Source organism: Mauremys reevesii, linkage group 9 (assembly GCF_016161935.1).
Source record: "Mauremys reevesii isolate NIE-2019 linkage group 9, ASM1616193v1, whole genome shotgun sequence".
Taxonomy (NCBI): Eukaryota; Metazoa; Chordata; order Testudines; family Geoemydidae; genus Mauremys; species Mauremys reevesii.
In genome coordinates, this window is record NC_052631.1 from 61953135 (window position 1) to 61973751 (window position 20617).

General features: G+C 45.1%; 1 protein-coding gene across 8 annotated transcripts in view; it reads left to right on the top strand.

Moving 5' to 3' along the window:
- The window catches only part of ENOX2 (ecto-NOX disulfide-thiol exchanger 2), a 168081-nt gene that overhangs the window by 131377 nt on the left and 16087 nt on the right, over positions 1-20617 (top strand). For all 8 annotated transcript variants that reach the window (XR_005584688.1, XR_005584689.1, XM_039488634.1 and 5 more), the window contains 2 exons: positions 7088-7195; positions 13377-13433. Coding sequence is in view for 6 of the 8 variants with exons in the window: in XM_039488634.1 (XP_039344568.1) it covers positions 7088-7195; positions 13377-13433 (165 nt within the window). In the remaining 2 variants the exon portion in view is untranslated. The remainder of the gene's footprint in view (positions 1-7087; positions 7196-13376; positions 13434-20617) is intronic.

Below are 20617 nucleotides of genomic sequence, written 5' to 3' on the forward strand. Positions count from 1 at the left end.
ACAGCCTGGCCATTGGGGTTCCTGTTGTTTTTCCAGATCCTCCATTTCTCTGGGTCACTTGCAGCCAGTCCTTTAATGACCCATTCATATCACCCTAGACAGTTACAATGCCTCATGTCCCCTGCTCTGCCCCAAGAGCAGCTTTTAACTCTTTACACTCTGTGCATAGCAATGCAAAGCACAGAGGAAAACTGAGGTATGTGCAGGAATGATAAAAATAGCACCAAAATTCCTACTTTAACACAATAGGGTCTACGGTTAACATCTCAGTAGCCACATGGTGTAAACTATCTACTTATTGTTAACTTGGCTGTGCAGGAAAAGTGGGAATTACAAGCTATTTTTGTCTTTGTTAATGGAATGTTCTGGGTTTCTAATACAGCGAGAGGGCACTGGGGGCAAACATGTTCCCAGTGACTTCCCCTCTGGTGCATGGATACATGCTATAACTGGAGGTAGCGAGGAGAGAGAGAGAGAAAATATGAGGCCTTTGCAGCTACAGCTCTAATCTCCCGAATGCCAGCACGGTGATGCTTGTAAATCTTAACAGGAGCCTCAGACAGTTCAGGCAGACTGACCTCCAAAATTCATGGAGTCCATGACAGACCAGTGGGCCACTCTGTTGAAACAAGTGTGTCTGAGGTTCTGAGTGAGTTGGATATCACTGGGGGATGTGTTGCCGTTTGCTATGAGTTGAGGATAGCGGTGAAAGCCTTATGGAGCATTGGCGTGTGATGTTGGCACCATTGTAGGTCAGGTACAAGGGATGCAAGGCACTATTCCCTCAACTTTATATTTCCATATTTTAACGATTGTTGGGAGGTGGGATTGGCCCTGAAGCAGCCTTCCCAGTCTTTTAAGCACTGTTGCCAATGCTCACAGCTGGGGACAAGTCTTGTGAGATTTGGTTGGGGGATGGTTTTAGGCCGCAGCTTCTGGTGCCACGTGATGATGTGAGACTCAGCTTTCATTTACAGAAAAGTAAGTTTCTAGCTCAGATGGGCAAATAATTGATTTGATTCATTGGCAGTGTCTTCAAAAATTGAAAAAATTCAAAACCAAAGTTCATCAGAATTTTTAGTTAATTGAAACACTGGAAACATTTTTCCTTTGGGTTGGTAGAATCATTTCATTCAACACAAATGGAAATGTTTTGTTTCAGAAATTTTTAAGAAAACCAAAGGAAATGAAGGAGTAAATTAAAAAACTGCCATAGGAAGAGGCGGAGTCCTCTCCTCCCCCATTAAAATCTTTAGCTCTGTGGTTAAGACATTCTCCTGGGATGCGGGAGACCCAGACTTTAATCCCCATTTTAAGACCAGAAACTTAAACCCAGGTCTTCCAGCTACCATGTTAGTGGACTAACCAGCAGGCTATAAGGTATTCAGAAATAGGGCTCTCCGACGTTGAAGCTGTTCCACTTGTATAAGATACAGTCATTGGTCCAGAAAGAGAATGTGTGACACTGACTCTAGCCCAGTGGTTGGGGCTCTCATTGCTGGGGGAACACCTAGCTTCCAGTCCCAGCTCCACTCAGGGTACGTCTACACTACCTGCCAGACCGGCGGGTAGTGATTGTTCTGTCGGGAATCGATTTATCAAAATTGATCCCTGATCGCTCTGCCATCAACTCCTGTACTCCACGGCGGCGAGAGGCGGAAGTGGAGTCAATGGGGGAGCGGCGGCAGTCGACCCCGTGCCATGAGGACACGAGGTTGTCTGTTACAGCTGCCTCCCTGCTGCATTTCTTTTTTGTTTTCCTCTCTGTGTGGCCGCCCCTCCCGGCCATGGGGCTAGCAAGAGTCATAGCCTGGCCCTGCTCAGTGGAATGGCCTTTGCAGACTAACCGGAGCCATTGCTCTGCTCAGGTTGGGGTGGGCCCCTGCCTCCTTTGTTCAGACCTGGGCTCGGTGTAGGGGGCGCTGCCCAAAAATGCAAGACCTTATATGGCCACATAGCTGAGCATGTAAGTCATGCCTGTGACTTAGGACTAGCCCGGACACATCTGTGCACACCTGAAGACTTTTCCCTGCTTTCTCTCCTCCCCTCTAACAAGGGGGACCAATCAAAGTTACTGGCGGGAAACTGCCTCAGTCTGCCTATATAACCAGACATTTTCTAATCAGACCTCGGAGAAGGTCCTTGCTTTGCCACCTGGTCTGATCAGCGAGGGGTCTTTGGGAGGCCCTCTCCCCGCTCTCGTTTGTTTTTGAGCGTACCCCCGTTTTTAAACTCCCCTCCCACGAACAACGAATTTTGCCTGGAGATCTCCTGATTATTGTGAGCAAATTGAGTCCTCTCTGTGTCCTCTGATGCTGCTGCTGTGCCTGCCTCTGCTGTTGTCCTGGGGATTGGTAAGAACTCTCTCTTGCAGACCCTCCCTGTTCTAGCTGCTGGCTTTTCTTTCCCCAACAGACAGACCCAAGTTAACTCCTTGGTCTGCATCTGTAATCTGTTTCTGGTTCTGCAGCTCCTTTGCTGCTAGAAATAAACCTGTGCCTCCCTGGATTCTATCCTGGGCAGCTCACTTGCAGTTGCTCCACTGCTGCAGCCACACCCTTGGAGAACCACCCCTAGTATAAGGTGCACTCATTAGGTTAAGTTAGGTTTAGCATTATACTCTGTAAGTTAGGCTTAGAGAATTGTTGCATTGTGTTTTGTTACTTGCTAATTTGTGTAGTCTTGGTTAAGTTAGATCATAGATAAGATTTTGCTGTGTTTTGCATAATTGTGGTTAAGTCTGTCTTTCCACTGCAACCCCCCCCCCCCCAGCTTCTTTGTGTCCCTCTGACTCCTTACAGTCTGTCTGTTCTCTGTGTCTCTCTAAGTTTAAATCTCCCTCTGCTCCACCACGTGCTCCTCTTCCCCCATCCCAATCTAGCATAAAACCCCATTGGTTACTTTTTCCTCTCTGATACACTTCACATTCTATATTTATACCACTGTGACACATTTTTACCTAAAATTGTTTGTTATTTAACATATTTTTCCATAACTGTTAGTTGGTTATATGCTGCTGTGACACACCTTTCTACATAGGAATTGTTAGCTACCTGTTACATTTATACCTCAGTGTTAATTGTTTACCAACTGTATTATACCCCACTATTGAAACCCCCTATACTGTTCACCAAAAGAAACCCCTCCCCAATTGTCTACCTTAACAAACCCCACACCCCTCACTATTGAATTTTCCCTGTTTTTGCATTTTCTTAATAAAGTTTATTTTGCATCCCACCCGTGTGGTAATTGTCCCCCAAGATCCCCTACCTGCTGGCAGGGACAGAGGTAAGTCGACCTAACATACGTCGACTTCAGCAATGCTATTGCCCCCAGTGTAGACCAGGCCTTAATATCCCACATCCCAGGTGAGGGCCCTAACTGCACCACCTTCTCCTCCTATGTTTTGGGGCCTAAATCCCATTGTGTATCTAGCCAGAAAAATCAAAACAAGACTTTTGGAAATGTCAAATTTTTGGCATTTCCAGGGTTTTTTTTTTTCCATTTTTGACCAAAACTATTTACCACAGGTGATGCACATTTATGAAGTGTTTCAGTCGCTCTATAGTTGCCTTTTTCATCAAAAACAAGTTTCAGTCAAAAAATTTCACCCTGCTGTAGTTCCTAGCCCTCATGCTGCAAAAACAAGCTTGAAAATATGATCCAGGTGCAGCCCAAAGGCTCAGTAACTAGAAGGCAAACCCAACCTTTTTTTTTCTTCTTCTTCTTCAGATCTCATGATTTTTAAGCAAATCTCATGATTTTAGGGCCTGACTCTTGATTTTAACTGCTCAGGGTTGGCTGTGTTGCTTAACAAGGCTTGTGTTTGTGCTATATAAATAATATCCTAATGTAAAATACGATAGCGTCTCTCAGCCAAGTTGCTTCACAATAGGAACTGTGCAGAATAGCCCACCACAGGTAAGACCCCCAGGACCAGCAACTTCAGAGATCTCTCACCTTACCTGGTGCTGGGTCAGTCCATTGCCTTTTTAAACAGGTAAAGGTCACAGAGGAGCAAAGGTCACAAAAGCACCCGAGCTTTAAAAAAGTGTTAATATTTTAATGATTGCTTGTTCCTGGCCTCCCCATATCTACAGTTCTCCTTCCTGGTTGTAGGGAAAGCCAGATCCTCTTCTGTCTCTTCTGCTTCAGCTGTTGGGCTCAGGGGGGCAGAATTTGCTGCAGAAGAGAAAATCTGCTTCTGCAGGAAGATGATCAGGAGAGCTAAGGGACAAGCAACCACAGGCCCTTGAAGCAGGAGCCCTGCTAGCCTGCAGGAACCAGGGATAGGGCCGTACTTGGCACACGGTTTAACCCAACTCTTGCAACCTCCCAAGTGAACTGTGCTGGAGGAACTGAGAATGTTCTGGAAGGGCCGGATTAACTTTTTGTGGGCCCGGCGCCAAACATATTTGTGGGCCCCCATGGGGCAAGGTGAAGGGGAATGGGACAGTCAGTCTCCAGAGTGAAGGGTGGGCTGGGGGCAATGTGGCACACTGCGGCAGGAGCAGCCCCACTCTGCGCAGCCCAGCAGGAGGGCTCTGTTTACAAACCTGCAGCTGCCAGACGCACACTGGCCTGCCCAGCCCTGTGCTGCCAGCATGCCCCTTCCCCTAGAGGGCAGGCCCCCACCACACCGCCCCCCTGCCCAGTGCCCCACCCTTATGCCCAGCACCCACTCGCCCAGAGACTTCCACCATAGATCTCTGTGCCCAGCCCCCACCCTCTGTCCCAGAGACCTCCCACACTGGCCTTCCACCACAACTGCACAGCATCCTGCACACCACACCGCTCGCCCAGCACCCCCCGCCCATAGACCTCCCCACTACCCCACCACCTTCCTCAAACTCCCACCACCACAGCTGCACAGCACCCCATAGCCCTGAGGGGATTCTGCACCAAAAAATTAATTCTGTGCACAATATTTTAAAATTCTGCAAATTTTATTTGTCAATAAATAAATGTGGAGGCTCCAACATGGCAGTGAGGAGCACAGGCCACTGGTTGCATGGAGGTGGGAGATTACCCTGCAGCCTCCCCCCACCCCACCCCGGGACAGGGACTCGGCAGTGGGGCTGCACCCGACCCTGACACAGTGCAAGGGCCAGACCTGCCCCAGAAACACCCTGGGGCCCTGGCCCCCCTGTGCCAGGCACACCAGGTGTGGGTGAACAGGCTCAGTCTGGCAGCAGGATCCAAGTGCAGAGGGACTTAGTGTGGGGGGATCCAGATAGGGGTAAGAGAGTTCTCCATGGGGCAGTCTGGGTGGGGGCGGCTCAGTGAGAGATCCGGATGCACAGATGCTCATTGGGAGGTTCCAGGTGCAGGGACTGTGGGACTCTGCAGGGGATCCAGGTGAAGGTGTTTGGGGCTCAGCAGGTGGGTCTAGGTGCAGGGGAGGTGGGGTTAATTTGGTGGGGGTCCAGGTGCAGGTGGTTGGGGCTCAGTGGGGAGGGCGTCTAGGGGGACTCGGGGTGGTACAGATGCAGGGGAGGTGGGGCTTGTCAGGGTGAGGGTTCAATGGGTCTGCTTAACAGGAGAGCTCCAGCTTCTGCCAAGAGGATGCCGCATGCTGGGCTCCAGCTTCCCTCATGCCCCTGCTTCCCCCATTCCCTTCTCTTCCCCATCCCATGCCCCTTCCCCACCGCTCCATCTCCTCCTCATCCCACCCCCTTCCTTCCCCCGCCTCTTCCCCCCTACCCCCACTTCCCCATCCCCTTCTCTTCCCCATCCCATGCCACTTCCCCACCGCTCCATCTCCTCCTCATCCCACCCCTTCCTTCCCCTGCCTCTTCCCCTACCCCACTTCCCCATCCCCTTCTCCACTGCGCCATCTCCTCCCCATCCCACCCCCTTCCTTCCCCCTGCCTCTTCCCCCCTAGCCTCACTTCCCCATCCCCTTCTGTTCCCCATCCCATGCCCCTTCCCCACTGCCCCATCTCCTCTCACCCCTGTCAAGACCTGGGGCCAGGTCGCTCTACTTCCCGCTGCCCGATGAGTTCAGGGCGGGCCCAACCCCTGCTACAGTTCCCCAGGATGCGTAGCTCAGGGAAGGGGCCTTGCGGGGGATGGGGTGGAGAGGGAGCAGGGGTGGGAAGAGGCGGGGTGGGGGCAGAGCAGGTGTGGGGGCAGCTTTCCTGGCCGGCTCAGCCTGCCGGGGGATTGGGCTGGCCGGGGCCCCTTCTGACTCTGGGCCTGGCGCCATGGTAAACCTGGTACTGCGTTCTGTGACTATATAGATACCAGGAGGAACTCCCCAGAAGCTAAAAGATATTTGTTTCCTATAGAAAGACAAAGCAATCTCATTATAAATCAATCTTTGGAGGTTTGCTATGAGCAGATGATAATTATTCTGAATTGTAGCAAAATATGTTGTTATTTCAATAATTATTATTCTATGGGTGGGTTGTGAAAAAAGTGCTCTCAAGCTGGACAGATAGGGGAAAAAATGGGCTATTTTAGGCCTGGAAAAATAGCTAGCCTAAAACAGAATTACACAAAAAGGGGTTGACCGTTTGCCTAGTGTTCCTGAGAAACGCAGTTTCTGCATGAACATTTTCTCTTTCATGCAGTCTTGTAGTTTTATTGTGTTGTCTAATTTTTATAGGTGCTCATTTAGGAATTATGTGCAGTTTTGCAAATCACCATTATGCATATCCTAGAAATATAAAACTAACATTACAAAAAGTAACACATCACTTTTTGTTTAGAAAAAACATGCAACAACAATAGAGTTATCATGGTGTTTTTCTGTTAGTCTGGATAAAACAAAGTACAAGACAAACCACCCTACACAACCTAGGATGTAGTGTTTTGGGGTATTTTCTTGAGCTTCAAGAAAGTTCTGCCTTACCTCATGTTAACAACCCAACACATTTTTTTAATATCTAGCAATAGTCAAATAAGTTTGCAAGATGCCATAGGATTTTGTGGAAGTTTTTCTTCCTTTTATGGATGGAAACTTTTAAAATGTTCTGAATTTGACCCACGTCTTTGTCTAACAGTTTGTTACTCATTCCATGTTCTTTAAAACAATGAAGTGTGAAAGTCATGCTGTGGTCTGAATTGACCTTTTCTTTTCTAGCATCTTCTGAAATTGCAAGAGGAATACAAAAAACGAGAAGCCGAGCTAGAAAAAATGAAGGAAGACAAAGTACAAATGGAAATGTTGTTAGAAACCCTGAAGGAGCAGGTATGTACGGTCTAGGCCTCCAGGCTTCTGTATGACGTTTCAGTAATAGACTGTTGCTAGGCTTGTGGCCTTTGGACGTCATAGCTCGCTCTGAGTGCAGCACAAGGTACAGGTGGAGGAGATGGCCTGGGCCTGACTTGGGTGGCAATGGCCTGCTTTGTTTGAACAACTGGCAGACTCCTAAAGAGATTTGCTACCACATTTTATCAATGTGGACTTTGTGGATATTTTGGAGCTGGAACCACCGCATTAATATACGTGGCAGAATTTCTGGTGCTTACCATGCTGTTCAAACATCCATGCCTCTTTTCATGAAAGTAAAGTTGTTTTATGCACCTTTGCTTTCCATAGCAAAAGGGAACAAAACTCTAAGGGCACGTCTTAAGAGAATGATTTGCAAAATGCAGACTCATCTGCCAAATGTTTGTGAAAACTAAAGTAGTCAGCATGAACACTGTTACTTTCAAGAGCAGGCTAAATTCCTTTCCCCTCCCAAATAGATCTTCATAGAGGAAAGCTAATAAGAGCCTAAAATGCTGCAAACGTGGAGCCACATTTTACATTCCTTAGTCCAACAGAATTCTATTGAAGACAGAATTTCCAGGCACCATCTGTAGTAGAGAGAGAACGAGAGCTGGAGCACTGGGCTTGGGTGCAAGATCTGAGTCCTGAACCAGAGGCTGTGAACTAAAGTCAGGCAATGTATTAAAGTAGATGCTTACAAGTTCACTGTTTGGTACATGAACTTGGCAAAGTTGTTATTAGTGTACTAGGCACTAGATACTTATGTAAATATATTTTAGAAGGCTAGTATAAATATATCCCAATCTAGTACAGATAAGGTGGTTTGACAGAACAATGAATAGGAATGTTTTGTCCAAGATATCAGGAACAAGGAGCGATGATAAACAGATGTCATGAAACACTCCAGGTGGTATGTAAGTTGCTTATCCCAGTTGTTTGGCTTAGTCTGTAAATGTCGGGGTACCTTGCCTTAGTCCTTTGTGTGGCCAAGAGGACAGCAGAAACTCCTGCTGCTGACTGAGGCGCTCCTTGCCATCTGGCACTCGTGTTAATGTGCTTGTGCAAGTTGTGCGAATCTTGAGGACAATAAACCTGGCCGAGTACCTTTGTCACCCAACCATGACTGTGGTCTTTCCCTATAAGTAACATTGAGGTCTGCTGAATTAGCAGGCTGCGCTCTCTGCTTGTACTGATAACAGTGGAGTTCCAAGGACAGAAGCACTGAGCAGCTATAACAGTGTAGTGGCCTTGACAGCGTCACAGCAATAACATTCTTTAGTGCTCGTCTACACTACCTGCACCTTTTGATACAAGAATTCCAAGGAGAAATTGTAGACGAGGGGGGAGGGATAGCTCAGTGGTTTGAGCATTGGCCTGCTAAACCCAGAGTTGAGTTCAATCCTTGAGGGGGGCATTTAGGCATCTGGGGCAAAAATCTGTCTGGGGATTGGTCCTGCTTTGAGCAGGGGGTTGGAGTAGATGACCTCCTGAGGTCCCTTCCAACCCTGGTATCCTATGATTGCAGTTCAGAGTCCTTGTGCAGGGGAGAGGAATCTGTCCATAGTTTTCAGGCTCACAAGAAGGACATAGAAACATAGGTTTTCCACCAGAAAGTACTACATAGTGCATTGGGAGTACGGCCCACCTACCAGGGACGCTCAGGAGGCACAACAAGGGTTGCTGACTGTGGCTTCTGAAAGGAGGCCCTGTACCTTGTCCAAAACCCTATGGGACTAAACTCATTGATCCAACTTGCTCTTAAGCCACATGGAAGCATCCAGAGTGTCAGTTCTGAAATGCACAGATGGTGGAGCATTCCCTAGAGAGAAACTGATACTGTGTTTTTTGGGTGTCCATGCACATTGAGATGTTGTAGGATTGATTTACCAGAAAAAAATCTTTTTGAGCTTCTGCTTGCACAATAAGAACAGGAGTAATTGTGGCACCTTAGAGACTAACAAATTTATTTGAGCATAAGCTTTCGTGGGCTACAGCCCACTTCTTCGGATGCATAGAATGGCCATATATTTGAGGAAATATATATACACATTCAGAGAGCATGAAAAGGTGGGAGTTGTCTTACCAACTCTGAGAGGCCAATTAAGAAGAGGAAACATTTTTTTGAAGTGATAATCAAGATAGCCCAGTACAGACAGTTTGATAAGAAGTGTGAGAATACTTACAAGGGGAGATAGATTCAATGTTTGTAATGGCTCAGCCATTCCCAGTCCCTATTTAAACCTAAGTTGATTGTATCTAGTTTGCATATCAATTCCAGCTCAGCAGTTTCTCGTTGGAGTCTGTTTTTGAAGTTTTTCTGTTGCAAAATTGCCACCCGCAGGTCTGTCATTGAATGACCAGACAGGTTAAAGTGTTCTCCTACTGGATTTTGAGTGTTATGATTCCTGATGTCAGATTTGTGTCCATTAATTCTTTTGCGTAGAGACTGTCCGGTTTGGCCAATGTACATGGCAGAGAGGCATTGCTGGCACATGATGGCATATATCACATTGGTAGATGTGCAGGTGAATGAGCCCCTGATGGCATGGCTGATGTGATTAGGTCCTATGATGATGTCACTTGAATAGATATGTGGACAGAGTTGGCATCGGGCTTTGTTGCAAGGATAGGTTCCTTGGTTAGTGTTTTTGTTCAGTGATGTGTGGTAGCTGGTGAGTATTTGCTTTAGGTTTGGGGGTTGTCTGTAAGCGAGGACACGTCTGTCTCCCAAGATCTGTGAGAGTGAGGGATCATCTTTCTGGATAGGTTGTAGATCTTTGATGATGCGCTGGAGAGGTTTTAGTTGCACGTCACCTACCCCTCTCCCTCTCATCTGAATCTCGTTTGGGCCCCAGAAGGACAGGAAATGTCACTGAAGATGCACTGTGCTGAACCATTACCTGCATAGCATGAGGATTTACGTCAGCAGTGAATCTGCCTAATGGTTCTTCTTTCAGGCTGCAGTGAGGCAAGCTTCCCTAGACACTTGTGTACATTTCCAGGCTAGCTCTCATGTTCCAGTGCACATCATTTCAGCTGGAACGTTTGTTTTTCTATAACAGCATCAATGCTAAATATGGTAAAGAATACATTTTAAAGAGATAAAGAACAGTTCTACATTATCCCCAGTAAATCCTATACTTGCATTTAAAGATATGTTCTGATCTACATTCTCTAAAAGATGTTGATGGATTTAAGCTTTCCAGCAATGTCGCTACAATATATTTACATTTATTTTGTATGACATGAAGGGAAATTATAAGTACTTCTTTAGAATGAAAGCTTTTACATTAGAAGATTTTATTTCTAATCACAGAACTCTCTTGGATAATAATTTGTTTTCTTGCTGTCGGCTCAGATAAATGTGGCAGTCCATTAATTAGGATTTTGTGATCTCAGAAGCTTGATCAAATGGATATGCTATCAGAACATGATGCTGTAGAGAATTATTACTTCATCTTGAGTTTGACACAAAGTGTCAATTGAACAATTCTTCAGTAGGTCACCTCATGGAGATGCTGCATTCTGTGATCAATATTGCAGAATCTTTGAACCTATAACTAGATTGCAGAGCTAGGAGTTGGTGCAGAACTTCTGTATGAGAAGCTAGAGGGCCTGGCTCAGTGTTATCAAAGTGCTAATACCAATTTTAAGTCAGATGGAGGATTCATTGCTATTTGTGCTGAAATACAGCTGAGTAGGCAATAGGCTGGGATTTGCAAGGGGTGTTAGGTGTCTGAGTTCCAGTGAAATTCCATGGATGTTGGGGATCCAACCCCTTTTTAAATCCCAGCCTAAAATTCTGCAGGCTTGGAGTTAATTGTTTTATATTGTTCTTACTCCCTCTATCCTTCCAGATAAATGTTTGTATTAAAAACACCACTATAGCCTGTTAAATTAATGTAAAATAGATGACTTTGCAGTATTTGTAATGTCTTGATTTAAATCAGTGGTTCCTATGCACTGGGATTGATCCTCTCTACTCATCCCCACTTCTTTGAGGATGAGCCTCTGTAATGTCCCTCATAAACAGCTGTTACCCACCTCCCATTCAGTTGCAATGTGCAGTTGTAACAGCCTAAATCCACTGTGGCTCAGAGGGTAGGGTTAATGGGAGGCAGTGGACTGGAACATCGGGTGAAATGTAACTCTAAACAGAAAGGGCTGGGAAGCACTGCCCTGGACAAATACATTCCTGTAGCCTAGGCAAGTGACAAATAGGAAGGAATAATGTTGAAGAACAATAGGTCGCAATCCTGAGGCACTCAGCACTACACAGGACTGGCCCATTACTGACTCGTCCACACAGCACCCATTTAGATAGAATTTAAGACTAAATTGGACTAAATTTTGGAGAAGAGCATCTTGATGAATGGAAGTTACCTTACTGTACTCCTGGTGAGAGAAGATATGGGTTAGGGCAGGAGTTGTGGCCATGTGGGCAGAGAGGATGGGTCCAGTCTTGGAGATGTGCAGGTAGAAGCCACAAGATTTAGCCATGGGCTGTGTGTGTGGAGACAAAGAGAGGGACAAATCAAAGAAGCAGCTGAAATGTTGGGATTGAGCAACACGGAGGATGGTGGTACTCTCCACCATGATAGAGAAAGTGGGGAGGGAGAAGGGCTTCGGGGGAAGATCAGGAGCTCAGTTTTGCCCATATTCAGTTTTGGAGATGACTGGATACCCGCAAGGAGATGTCAAGTAGCCAGGCTATTAGTGTGGATGGAGGGAACAGGTCCCAAGCAGCAAGGTAGATCTGTGAGGTGTCAGCATAGAAATGGTTGCCAAAGCTGAGTTTGCAGAGATGATAACCTGGAGAGAGGCTCTGAGGGAGCTGAAGAGGAGGCTACAGTGGGATGCCTCATGAAGAAGGTGGGCAGGCACAGGAGGTGCACCTTCTGTTTGAGATACTGAGGGCTTGAGAGGTTAGAGAGTCAGGAGAGGATGAACTCATGGAAACCCAAGGGGGAGAAGATTTCCAAAAGAGCCTGGCTGATGATGTCAAAGGCAGCCAATAGGACAAGGAGGGAAGGCAGAGGAAACGGAAGGTAAAGGCTGTGAAGGGTTCCACAGCGTGAACTTCTGGCTGTGGCTTATTGGATCCCCTGCACCAGTCCTGGCCTGTTGAGAGAGAGAGAAAGAAGGGTTTGCTGCTCCAAAAATGAGCACTGATTGAGCTCCTTGGTGAGCTGGAAAGAGCTGCCTGCTCTGGAATGGCCAGCATGTTCCCAAGCTTTCCAGTTGGCCCCCATCTGCACTGAAGCTGCTGTTGTGAGTGCCACAGGGAATGCCCTGGCAACCATTGTCTAATTAGTGATCTGGACTCAGAACCCGCAGCCAGGATTTGGGACTTGGCTTTAATGAGGATTCAAAAGTCCAGAGCATTTCAGCATGGGCTGTCTGTGCTGGGCTGTGAGTAGAGGAGCCTCTTGGCCAGCTCTTACCATCACATGTAGATTCTTGCTGTTGTTTGACTGCTCCCATCTACTGACTGCACCTTGTAGTCACACCCATTTGTTAGTGCTGGGCCCAGAGAGAAGTAGAGCTCCCTTAACTGTTAGCTGTTCCTGTGTGTTGCAGCAAGCTTGCTAAGACCGCCCACTGAGGTCTCAGGGACATGGGTATGGTCAGCAGGGGAAGTGGGAGTTGTTTATGAGTCAACGGATTGATTTGCTGTTGGCTTTATAAAGTGTCACCTTCCTCTCTCTGCTCCTCTCCCAAACCACCTCCTCCCCCATGTGCTCTGCACTAGCTGTTTTCATGAGGTATATCTTGGCTGGTCATTGCTTCCTCAGAGCACTGTCTGTTGTGTGCTGGGAGGGAGGATGACAGCCATTGTGTACACATCCTCACGAGAGGTGAAGGCCCCACACAATTCTGTTAACTGAGTACAGTAGATCCAATTGGACGTGATGGCACAGATCTGGTCAATACCTCCCTGACATGAGAACTCGCCCTCCCCCTGTGCCTTAGCTAGTGCTATGTTCTGGAGCAGGAGTTACACACAGTAATTGTCTTTCTGGTTGTTAAAGTATCTGAATCTCAATTAGATTGCTCCAGTTTGAGAGCTTCATTTGCAAAGATCAATGAACAAAGCTAATATTTTACCAACTATGCTAAAGATTATAACCTTTTCCCTTTCTGTAACTGAATGTAGCAAGAGATGGCAGATGAAGAGGACAAGGAGAGAGACGTGGCTGATAATCAAGGAAATGTAAGTCAGTGTGTTTCTTTCTGCTATTTTAGGTAGAGCATCTTACTGAGAGAAGTGGTGACAGTTCATAATAAATGGATCCACTGTTAGGAGCTGAGTATATAAGCCTGACACCTCTAGACTAGGAAACAAGAAACCATCACATTAAGCACCATCAGCAGTCTCAGGCTGGCAAAGAAGTACATTTCTGCGAAGCTGTGGTGTGGGGAGCAGAGGGTATGAAATGACTTGCTGCATCCTAATGCCTTGTCCCTCTGCAAAAATATCTGTTCCCTGATTAAAGAACAGGAGTACTTGTGGCACCTTAGAGACTAACACATTTATTTGAGCATAAGCTTTCGTGGGCTACAGCCCACTTCATCAGATGCATAGAATGGAACATATAGTAAGAAGATATATATACATACAGAGAACATGAAAAGGTGGAAGTTGCCATAGTAACTCTAAGAGGATAATTAATTAAGATGAGCTATTATCAGCAGGAGGGAAAAAAACTTTTGTAGTGATAAATAAGATGGCCCATTTCAGACAGTTGACAAGGTGTGAGGATACTTAAAATGGGGAAATAGATTCAATTTGTGTAATGACCCAGCCACTTCCAGGCTCTCTTCAAGTCCAAGTTAATGCTATCTAGTCTGCAAATTAATTCAAGTTCAGCAGTTTCTCATTGGAGTCTGTTTTTGAAGCTTTTCTGTTGAAAAATTGCCACCTTTAAGTCTGTTACTGAATGACCAGATACTGGTTTTTGAATGTTATGATTCCTGATGTCAGATTTGTGTCCATTTATTCTTTTGTGTAGAAACTGTCCGGTTTGGCCAATGTACATGGCAGAGGGGCATTGCTGGCACATGATGGCATATATCACATTGGTAGATGTAGAGGTGAATGAGCCTCTGATGGTGTGATTAGGTCTATGATGGTATCACTTGAATAGATATGTGGACAGAGTTGGCATCAGGCTTTGTTGCAAGGTTAGGTTCCTGGGTTAGTGTTTTTGTTGTGGTTGTATGTGATTTCTGATGAGTATTTGCTTCAGGTTGGGGGGCTGTCTGAAAATGAGGACTGGTCTGTCTCCCAAGATCTGTGAGAGTGAGGGATCGTCCTTCAGGATAGGTTGTAGATCTTCGATGATGTGCTGGAGAGGTTTTAGTTGGGGGCTGAAGGTGACGGCTAGTGGCATCCTGTTATTTTCTTTGTCCTGTAGTAGGTGACTTCTAGGTACTCTACTGGCTATCTCAATCTGTTTTTTCACTTCAGCAGGTGGGTATTGTTGTTTTAAGAATGCTTGATAGAGATCTTGTAGGCGTTTGTCTCTGTCTGAGGGATTGGAGCAAATGCGGTTGTATCTTAGTGCTTGGCTGTAGACAATGGATCGTGTGGTGTGTTCTGGATGGAAGCTGGAGGCATGTAGGTAAGTATAGTGGTCAATAGGTTTCTAGTATAGGGTGGTGTTTATGTGACCATCACTTATTAGCACAGTAGTGTCAAGGAAATGGACCGCTTGTGTGGCTTGTTCCAGGATGAGGTTGATGGTGGGATGGAAATTGTTGAAATCATGGTGGAATTCCTCAAGGGCTTCTTTTCCATGAGTCCAGATGATGAAGATGTCATCAACGTAGTGGAAGTAGACTAGGGGTGTTAGGGGACGAGAGCTAAGGAAGCGTTGTTCTAAGTCAGCCATAAAAATGTTGGCATACTGTGGGGCCATGCGGGTACCCATAGCAGTGCTGCTGACTTGAAGGTACATATTGTCCCCAGATGTGAAATAGTTGTGAGTGAGGACAAAGTCACATAGTTCAGCCACCAGGTTTGCAGTGACATTATCAGGGATACTGTTCCTGATAGCTTGTAGTCCATCTTTGTGTGGAATGTTGGTGTAGAGGGCTTCTACATCCATAGTGGCCAGGATGGTGTTTTCTGGAAAATCACCAATGGATTGTAGTTTCCTCAGGAAGTCAGTGGTGTGTCAAAGATAGCTGGGAGTGCTGGTAGTGTAGGGCCTGAAGAGATTGTCCACATAGCCAGACAATCCTGCTGTTAGGGTGCCAATGCCTGAGATGATGGGGCGTCCAGGATTTCTGGGTTTATGGATCTTGGTTAGCAAATAGAATAGCCTGGTCGGGGTTCGAGGCATGTACAGATCTGTTCCTGTGCTTTTTCAGGGAGTTTCTTGAGCAGATGGTATAGTTTCTTTTGGTAATCCTCAGTGGGATCAGAGGATAATGGCCTGTAGAATGTGGTGTTAGAAAGCTGCCTAGCAGCCTCTTGTTCATATTCCAACTTATTCATGATGATGACAGCACCTTCTTTGTCAGCCTCATTGATTGTGATGTCAGAGTTGTTCCTGAGGTTGTTGATGGCGTTGTGTTCAGCACGGCTGAGGTTATGGGGCAAGTGATTCTGCTTTGCCACAATTTCAGCTCGTGCACGTCGATGGAAGCAATCTATGTAGAAGTCCAGTCTGTTGTTTTGACCTTCAGGAGGAGTCCACGCAGAATCCTTCTTTTTGTAGTGCTGGTAGGAAGGATTCTGTGGGTTAGTATGTTGTTCAGAGGTGTGTTGGAAATATTCTTTGAGTCGGAGACATCAAAAGTAGGATTCTAGGTCACGGCAGAACTGTATAATGTTCGTGGGCCTGGAGGGACAAAAGGAGAGGCCCCGAGATAGGACAGACTCTTCTGCCGGACTTAGAGTATAGCTGGAAAGATTAACAATATTGTTGGGTGGGTTAAGGGAACTACTGTTGTGGCCCCTTGTGGCATGTAGCAGTTTAGATAGTTTAGTGTCCTTTTTCCTTTGTAGAGAAGCAAAGTTTGTGTTGTAAATGGCCTGTCTAGTTTTTGTGAAGTCTATCCATGAGGAAGTTTGTGTGGAAGATTGTTTTTTTATGAGAGTATCCAGTTTTGAGAGCTCATTCTTAATCTTTCCCTGTTTGCTGTGTGGAAGTAGAAAAAGAACTGACAGGGATTTGTAGGGGATCTTAATGCATGACAGTTTTTGTTAGCAAGAGTTAGGCTAACTGTAACTTTAATAACGTGAGATTGGTAGAAGTGAGGATTGTGTAAGGCGAGTGGAAAAGAACTGTGTGAAAAGTCGTTTTGACCTTGTGTAAATAATAGGAAATGTAGACTGGAGTTTTTTAAGTGAGAAAAACAAGATATTAGAATGACCTATGTATAAACAAAATGCAGCTGTTGCTTATTATTGTCTGTAACAAAAGTATAAATGCTTGCTGTAATTGTTTACCTGTTGAGAGACCTGTCTAGAAAGGGGAGACCCTATGTCCTAGTGCGCACTCTCCCTGCTCTAGCTGCTAAACAAAATAAAGTATCTGACTCTGCTGCACCCAACCAAAAAGTAAGAACTAAGTTTTTCTCCAACAGGTGTATAGGATGTTGATCAGGTGATTTTGCAGTTTCTTTGAGAGTGTGTGGCACAATCTCTCAGCATAGTCTGTGTGATATGTAGATTGTAATGGATTTTTTACCTTTAGTCCTTTTGGTATGATGTCCATCTGTTTGCATTTGGAAAGGAAGACGATGTCTTTCTGTATCTGTATGAATTTTTTCATGAAGTTGATGGATTTCCACTCCATACAGCTAAATTCAGTGCCTTGCATAGTGACAGGTTTCAGAGTAGCAGCCATGTTAGTTCGTATCCACAAAAAGAATCGGAGTACTTGTGGCACCTTAGAGACTAACAGATTTATTTGAGCGTAAGCTTTCATGGGCTACAGCCCACTTCATCAGATGCATAGAATGGAACATATAGTAAGAATATATATATACACATACAGAGAACATGAAAAGGTGGAAGTTGCCATACCAACTCTAAGAGGCTAATTAATTAAGATGAGCTATTATCTGCAGGAGAAAAAAAAACTTTTGTAGTGATAATCAAGATGGCCCATTTCAGACAGTTGACAAGGTGTGATCATACTTAAAATGGGGAAATAGATTCAATTTGTGTAATGACCCAGCCACTTCCAGGCTCTCTTCAAGTCCAAGTTAATGGTATCTAGTCTGCAAATTAATTCAAGTTCAGCAGTTTCTCATTGGAGTCTGTTTTTGAAGCTTTTCTGTTGAAAAATTGCCACCTTTAAGTCTGTTACTGAGTGACCAGAGAGGTTGAAGTGTTCTTCTACTGGTTTTTGAATGTTATGATTCCTGATGTCAGATTTGTGTCCATTTATTCTTTTGTGTAGAAACGATCCAGTTTGGCCAATGTACATGGCAGAGGGGCATTGCTGGCACATGATAGCATATATCACATTGGTAGATGTGTAGGTGAATGAGCCCCTGATGGCGTGGCTGATGTGATTAGGTCCTATGACGGTGTCACTTGAATAGATATGTGGACAGAGTTGGCATCCAGACAGAGTTTCTGATTGTGCCTCGAGGAAAATAATGTGCCCCCTTTTATTAATTTAGTAATATGTGATCTGGCTCTTCTACCTACAGACTGCAGGAGACCCCTGTATATGTCTCTCAAAGGGCCACACTCCTTGCTGGCTATCTGCAACAATACAATTAGGAAAGCAGGCTTCGTAGGGCTGCTACATCTCCTCCCCACACAGGAGGGTGTGAGGGGGCAGGAGTGGGCAGAGCATGCACCCATCTCTGTAACTTCACTGGCATGTTGGGGAGTGTATGCTGCCACCGAGTATAGACCCGGTGCAGGTTATTCCCTTTCTGGAGCAGCAAGAAGACTGAGAGGGAAAGTGGGACTCTGCTAGTCCCAATCTCCAGGCCAACACACTAGCCCTTTGGTTAAGTAATTGGAGTTAGAAAGTAGCTTCTTTGCAGATTGATTAGTTCTGGGGTTTGACCCGTGTCTGTCACTGGTTCAAATCCACCCACATCAGGAGTGACTGAAAGTCATTGCCAGCTGAAGGCTGTCTGGTCTATAACTAGTGAGGATAATGGATTCATTTTCAGCACCTACCAACAACTGGCCAAGTGACTCTCCTTTTGTTGGTCTCTGCAGAGAGGTGAAAGGTTAACTACCACACCCGGCTGAGAAGGGCTGATGTACAATGGCAGGAGATGATGTAATAGGCAACACTTGCATTCTAATGCTTTGCTACACCTATTCTGTGGATAAACAGACTATTCGTTCCCTAGAGAAGTCTCTGTCCCTTCTTAGATCAGTCAAGAATTCAGGACAACACTTAAGTACATGCTTAACTTTAAAGTGTGGTTACATTGTATTGATTGTTGAAGTGCTTTCTTGAATCAAGGCTGCAAGGGGAAGTTCTATTCTGAAAAGGGGACGATGTAAAAACGGCAGCTCCTTTATCAGCAGAGCTGTCCTAAGTGTGTATTGAGTTAGATCCATTCAGTTTAGTAATAATGAATTACTGCTTTTTATTTCATAGCCTTGCTGAGCTAACACAGATCTGGGAAAGTGAGCTAGAGTCTATTCCATCTTATCATAGAATCATAGCAATTTAGGGCTGGAAGGGACCCTGAGAACTCATCAAGTCCAGCCCCCTGCACTGAGACAGGACCAAGTAAACCTAGACGATCCTTGACAGGTGTTTGTCCAACCTTAAAAACTCCAATGATGGGGATTCTACAACCTTCCTGCGAAGCCTATTCCAGAGTTTAACTACCCTGAGAGCTAGAAAGCTTTTCCTAATATATATCCTACATCTCCCTTGCTGCAGATTAAGCCTGTTGATTCTTGTCCTTACTTCAGTGGACATGGAGAATAATTGATCATCATCATCTTTATAGCAGCCCTTAACATATTTGAAGACTGTTATGAGGTCTTCTCAGTCTTCTTTCGGCAAGACTAAACAACCCCAGTTCTTGTTGTCAGGTTTGCTAAATCTTTTAGCATTTTTGTTGCTCTCCTCTGGACACTCTCCAATTTGTCCACACCTTTCTTAAAGTGTGGTGCTCAGAATTGGGCACAGTAGAATCATAGATCATAGAATATCAGGGTTGGAAGGGACCTCAGGAGGTTATTTAGTCCAACCCCCTGCTCAAAGCAGGACCAATCCCCAGACAGATTTTTACCCCAGATTCCTAAATGGCCTCCTCAAGGATTGAACTCAAAACCCTAGGTTTAGCAGGCCAATGCTCAAACCACTGAGCTATCTCTCCCTCAAGTAATTGTTCTTGACAAATGCATACTGGCTGTTCCTTATAGCCCTATTATCCTCTAGGTGCTTACAAATTGATTGTTTACAAATTTGTTCCAATATCTTTCCAGGGATTGAAGTTAGGCTGATCAGTCTATAATTTCCCAGTTCCACCCCTTTTTAAGGATAGGTGCTGTGTTTGCCCTTCTCTAGCCCTCTGGTCCCTCACCCATCCTCAATAAATTCTCAAAGACAATCGCTAATGGTTGAGAGATTGCCTCAGCTGGTTAGTTCCTTAATTGACCTAGAATGAATTTCATCAGGCCCTACTGATTTGACTACATCTAATTTATCTAAATATTCTTCCGTTTTTTTTGGCTTATGCTCCTTCTCCCTTGTTAATATTAATTGTGTTGAATATCTGGTCACCATTAAGCTTTTTAGTGAAGACTTAAGCAAAATAGGCATTAAACACCTCTATAGACATTAAACACCTCAACCTTCTTGATATCGTCAGTTATTAGTTTTCCTTCTCTGCTAAGTAGAGGGACATACACTTTTCTTTGTATTTCTCTTGCTCCTAATTTATTTAAAGAACCTCTTCTTAGAGCTATTATGTCCCTTGTCAGGTGTAACTCATTTTGTGCCTTAGTGTTTCTGATTTTGGCTCTACATGCTTGTGCTATTTTTCTGTACTCCTTCTTAGCAATTTACACACATTCCCATTTTTTGTAGGATTCATTTTTTGATTTTCAGGTCATTAGAGAGCTCTTGATGGAGCCATATTGGCCTCTTACTGTTTTTCCTATCTCTCCTTCACATCGGGATAGTTTGCAGTTGTGCTTTTAATATTGTCTCCTTGAGAAACTGTCAGCTCTCTTGAACTTCTTCATCCTTTAGATTTTCTTCCAAGGGGACCTTACCTACCAGTGTTGGGATTTCCTCCAAGATCTTTCCACTCGTCTTATCCAGAACACCTTGTCCAGTTTTGGAAGAAGACTTATCCAGTTCTCTGGCATCCAAAAAATTCTGTTGACTCCAGCTCATCATTCAGGTTACTTTTTAAGGCATGTTACAGCTCTTTGCCTAAGCTGGC